The 5,479-nt window shown below is 30.8% G+C and overlaps 1 protein-coding gene across 1 annotated transcript; it reads right to left on the reverse strand.

Moving 5' to 3' along the window:
• Positions 1-547: 547 nt before the first annotated feature.
• Positions 548-4,288, reverse strand: LOC131593272 (aspartyl protease AED3-like). Its single transcript, XM_058865637.1, has 3 exons — positions 3,778-4,288; positions 1,404-1,878; positions 548-1,176 (listed from the first exon to the last, which is right to left on the reverse strand). The coding sequence occupies exons 1-3, from the start codon at positions 4,273-4,275 to the stop codon at positions 818-820; spliced, it is 1,332 nt and encodes a 443-aa protein (XP_058721620.1). The 5' UTR covers positions 4,276-4,288; the 3' UTR covers positions 548-817.
• Positions 4,289-5,479: the final 1,191 nt, after the last annotated feature.

The following is a 5,479-nucleotide window of genomic DNA, read 5'->3' on the forward strand; positions in this document are numbered from 1 at the left end:
TAGCCCAGTCAATAAATAGTCGAGCACGTGCATAAAGTGTGACATCTGAATAATTTTATTTTAAAAGACGATAATTTAATATTTTTTTTTAGTTTGTGACATTGTAGTAAAGAATCCTCGAGATGTAGATTCGAATATGAGAATTTCATTTTATATAGTGAAATTTGGGCTATCAAAATAGAATTTTTGGTTGCCAGTGTCTATTAGCAATTTAGCATTTTGCTTGTAAGAGGAATTTGGGGTTGCTTTTCATAGCTTAATAGCTTTTTGAGTTGGCTGTTCATGTACTTGTATTGTTTTTTGGTGCCCTCATTCTTAAGCATCTCTTGTGCTAGAATGAGTATTTTAACAACATTTCCTTTTAAAAATTTCATTAAAAAAATGTTAAAATGACATAGGTAAACATCATCTAGTAATTAATATAATCATCTCAAATCCTTACTTAAGTAAAATTATATCAAAGTTATATGTTATAAATAAATATTGCCCATAATGTTATACTACTAAAAAAACAAAGAAGATGAAATTTATTGCATGACCCGTGAGCTTGCACGAACAACTAATTATTGAAGTCTCATCAATTCAATCAACATGAATAAAAAGGACATAGCTAGCAACAGGTACATATACCCGTGACACACACACTCACACCATTACAAAGCTACAAATAATATAACTCAACTTTAGAACTTAAACCCACACAATAGAGTACTTAGCTCAAAATCTTTCACCATATGGTTAGATTCAAACCTTACAAAATTAAATCCATCAATTCTAATGTCACATTGACATAAGATCATGTGTATTGAACATTTTATTAAGTACATAGCTCACGAGCAACTCCAATCCTAGAATTGGGGACGTCGAAGAGGAGTCGATGGTTTTGTTGTTGCATGTTGGCTATGACATTCAAGACCGAGTTCACATTATCGGGTGCGGATGCCATGGCCAAGCATGTGGTGCTCCCGGCGGTACTATGTATAAGAATGTTGTCTTCCGGTAGTGTTACGTTCATGCCCGTGAACATGAACGTTATTGTGGGTACAACTATTGGCACATTGTAGCATGTGTCAAACCCTCCTAGGGTTGTCACAGTGAGATTTGGCCCAACTCTTCGACGAAACTCGTCTCGGACTGCCATATAGGCTGGTGCAACTAGTCGGGTGAATACGGTACCTAGTCATGTTTAATAATGTAGATAGAAAAAAAAATCATTAGATGTTTAAGGTAAATAAATTGTAATAAAATCATATTTACTATGATAAAAATAAATAAAAATTTGTTTTAAAACAAATCTATTTATTATAATAATCAAATCATTAAAAAAATTTACGATTAGAATCTGGTTAGAATCTCTGCCTAAAAAACTTAAAGATGCATTTATGTTCGGGTGAAGTATTTACCGGAATCAAAGATGGTACCAGCTCCGGTGGACGGATTGAATGCCAATGCGGTCGGAGGAATATCGACGACTCTCCGGCCAACCCTAATGGCTTCCAAGTTAACATAATAGAGTGATGATCTTCTAGGATTCTTGAGAAGAGGGGTAAACTTGATCCTCTTGGGCTGAGCACTAGGCCCAAGTCTTAAAGATCCAGAGTAATTAAGAGACTTGAAGCTTGGCAAGCAGTAAGAGAATGTGGACTGATAGAGATTTTGGGTTTGAGATAAAAGTGATAATGGGCCTCGGCCCAAGCCCAATAGACCTTGTGGTGGGGCTGAAGTTCCAGTGGATTTTGAAACACAACCAAAGGTGTAACTAGGAATTGGGTCAGTGGCTAAGGTAACAGTGTCTTGGACCAAGTTGGATGCAATAGTGGAACTACCATAGGTTAGGTTAAAGTTGCATGAACTCACACCACAACTAGGGTTTGGTACCTGAAAAATGAAAAAAAAAAAGTTTGCAATTACTTCACAACCATATTTTTTTAAATGAAATAAACATATTAATCGATGCAACGTTGAGATCATAAATCATACTCCCTCCGTTTTTTATTATAAGTCGTTTTAGACTTTTCACACAGATTAAGAAAAATAATAATTATTGTATGAAAATGAGAAATCATGAAGGTTTTTACAAAATTATCCTTCATTAATGACATGTGAGAGATAAATTTATATAATTGAAAGAAGAGAGAATAATAAATATTTAAGAATATAATAGGAAAAATAGCATTAATTATTTATTGGAATTGTAAAACGACTTATATTAAAATACAAAATATTTTTCCAAAACGACTTATAATAAAAAACGGAGGGAGTATAGTTTTAGCGAATTCATAATTATTATATCAAATAATAAATATTTAAAAATAAATTAATAAAAATCAGTTCACTCAACTGAAATTCAACCAACTAAAAGAAATTTAATATGGAATCTAAACAATCACGATATTATTATCTTCCTTAGAATATAAGAAATGTTTTCCCACCGTTGAACCGAAGAGTCTTCTAACTCAAACAAAATTCAATATTGAGAATAAACCGATTTATTTTCATTTTAATCGGTTTGAACCGGTTCGGTTCAAGTTTTAAAATAGAATGATAATAATAGAAAAACTACATTTAGAAAACTCCAAAGTCTCGTGAACCTATGCCTGCCATAAACAGCACATAGTTTTCAAGATTTTGGATTTATAGATTATGCTAAATGTAAGTCAACCCCACCTACAATGGGACAAAAGTTACATGTTTCAATGTAAATAATAATAGTCCTTTTTTTAAGTCCCTTTCATAGTAAAAAAAAATTACCCTCAAGTAGATGTAAAAAAGATTCATGCCATATTATAGGACATGTGATCACAGTATAGATATTATTTTATCCAACTAGAAATCGAATTCAAATTCAGTATTTTCCGAATCTTCATTTATCAGCAGAAATTTGTTTACTACTCGAATCAAAATCATTATTGAATTCAGTATTTTTCGAACATTTTTTCTTTCTGTAACAAGAATTCGTTTATCACGCGAGCTTAAGTTCTTGATTATTTTTAGATCTTATATTCTCTAAAGTACAAACATCACAGATTGTGATTTGTATAGCTGGGCCATTTGAAATTTGAGTTCACGTGACTCTTTTTTCTAATTTTAAATAAAGATATGTCAATTGACAAGCTAAGGAGTATCTTAGGATACTATAAATAAATTTAAAAAATATAGTATCCTATGTTATGATTCTTATAACTACTAAATAAAAAATTCAAAAGTATTTTTTGGAATTATAATTTTCTCCCAATTAATCATGCATAAATCTACTTTCTTGTTCTGTTTAAGATTCGGTTTACTAAACTAAACATGAAAAGAATAATTAGTGCAATTAATCATGAAATCCCAAAAAAGCCAAACACCATTATTTCAACTTCCCTGTATTAAAATCATGTATAACAGCAGCAAATCATTATAACAAACATTTTCAACACTAATAAATCATCCCACTGAAAATATATCAAGGAAAATATAAAAGATAATACAAAATTAACCCTCTTAATTTTTTTGGATATAAAAAATGAAATTTAAATTTTCTTAAAATTACGGTGTTACGGTGATTATAACAATCTCATTTTAAATACAAACATAATCATACATTTTCATGACTAAAATGTGTCTTATACAAATGAAAAATTTACTATTCTCTTAATTTTTTAAATATATTAAATAATTAATGTATCTAAATTATATATGATCAGATAGGTTGATCATTTAACTATTTAATTATTTAATGTATTTAAAAAGTGAATTTTTTTCTTATATTAAGAATAAGAGTGAGTAAAATTTTACCTGTTTGCATTGAGGAGCATCACAAGTAACATTCTTAAAAGTGGTTGATTTTTCAGGAGCAAACAAAGTGGAAGAGCAACCATCACAAGCAGTACAAGGAATCCAAGCAGCATCATTACTAGTATCCATAGCCAAAAGCAATGTTTGAGGTGGACTACCAATTTTAGCCCTAACAATATAAGTTGGACTTTGTATGATCTGTCTACCAGAAGCAATAGGCACAATGGATCTCTTAGCTACCAAACTATCAAGAAATTGAAGTCTAGTTTGGTCTTTTGATTGCATTTGGAGGATGCTTTCTTCAAATGAGAGTGGCTTTGATGGCTTGAATGGGGAACATGGACTGAATACATGGATCACTTGGAGGGTTGAGCTATGGTCTTGGATGTCACATTTAGGGTTTAGTCCTTGGACTAAGGAGAGGAATAGGAACAAGAGTGAGAGTGAGAGTGAGAGTGTGAGTTTCATGATGTTAAGGTGAGGTTTTGGTTCATTCATTTCTTAGTTAGTAGTACTATATATAGTAAAAGAAAGGGCAAAGACCCAATTTGGAAAAAAAGAAAGTGAATTGATACAAAAATTATATTGTTGGTACATGTGACAAAAATATAAGAAGACAATTTGGTCCCTATAAGAAAATTTAAATCTTGCATATATTTCATTTTCTTTATCTTTATTATTTTTCTCACTCTATTTTATGTATTGAGAGAGCAAATTCATATGGTGGTCCTATCTCATCTCTTGAGAGAGCAAATTCATATGGTGGGTTCATAGATATGTTTAGTGATGTTAGATCATAGAATTCTCCATCTCTTCCAAGCATGATGTGAATTGTTTTTATTTTATGACCCAAACATGATGTGACTTGGAGTAAGATTTTTTTTCAAGATTAGATATGTATGTTAAAAACATACAAGGGAGTGATATGCATTTCTAAAAATGCTTTTATTCTTAGGTAAACTTTTTTTGTTGAATATGTTTTGCAAAAGGTTAATATTCGTAGCATCAATGTTCTTCTAAAATCAGATACATTCGTAGCATCAATGTTCTTCTAAATCAGATACATTTTAATATATACAGGAGTGCTATCTTTACACTTAAATTGTGTACACCATTTCTACACCGTATCTATTCCTAACCATTTTTAGTGTTACACAAATTTCAATGCAAAGAAAAAATTATTAAAAAAAACAAAAGTATGTGCAACCGTATACAAATACGGTGTGGTTGTAATTTTTTGGTGTAAGCTTAGCCTTTCTCTAATATATAAGATGAATCTAAAAAGACTAAAATGAATTCTTTGACTTTTTTCAATAGTATTTTAATTCTACATATGTGGTTGTTACTAGGGGTGAGAATAGACTGGATCGAATTAGATTTTGCCAAGCTTGAGCCTGACCTACTAGATAATTCAAAGCCTAAGTTTGATCTGTAGTCTGTTATAGGTTTATTTTTCGACCTAAGTCTGATCTTTTCGAATGTCTGATTGTTCTATTAGCTTACTTAAAAAGTCTATATCATTTGAACATATCTACATGATCAATTCAACTAATATTTACATAGACTAGAGAATCAAAAGTACAATGAAACTGAATATTTGTTTGCATTGACTTAACTGAGCTTACCTAGTAGCAATGAAACTAGAGAATCATAAGTTTTGTGAAGTTATACATAGATTTTCCTTAAAATTCTTCAAGATAAG

The sequence above is a fragment of the Vicia villosa genome, linkage group LG3, assembly GCF_029867415.1.
Source record: "Vicia villosa cultivar HV-30 ecotype Madison, WI linkage group LG3, Vvil1.0, whole genome shotgun sequence".
NCBI lineage: Eukaryota > Viridiplantae > Streptophyta > Magnoliopsida > Fabales > Fabaceae > Vicia > Vicia villosa.

What these genes read in the sequence shown, in the direction of transcription:
- LOC131593272 (XM_058865637.1), bottom strand. Translation starts at nt 4,275, where the DNA reads ATGAATGAACCAAAACCTCACCTTAACATCATGAAACTCACACTCTCA. An exon ending in ATGCTCCTCAATGCAAACAG is followed by an intron (nt 1,879 to 3,777) that starts GTAAAATTTTAC and finishes TTCATTTTTCAG; the next exon opens with GTACCAAACCCTAGTTGTGG. An exon ending in TGGTACCATCTTTGATTCCG is followed by an intron (nt 1,177 to 1,403) that starts GTAAATACTTCA and finishes AAACATGACTAG; the next exon opens with GTACCGTATTCACCCGACTA.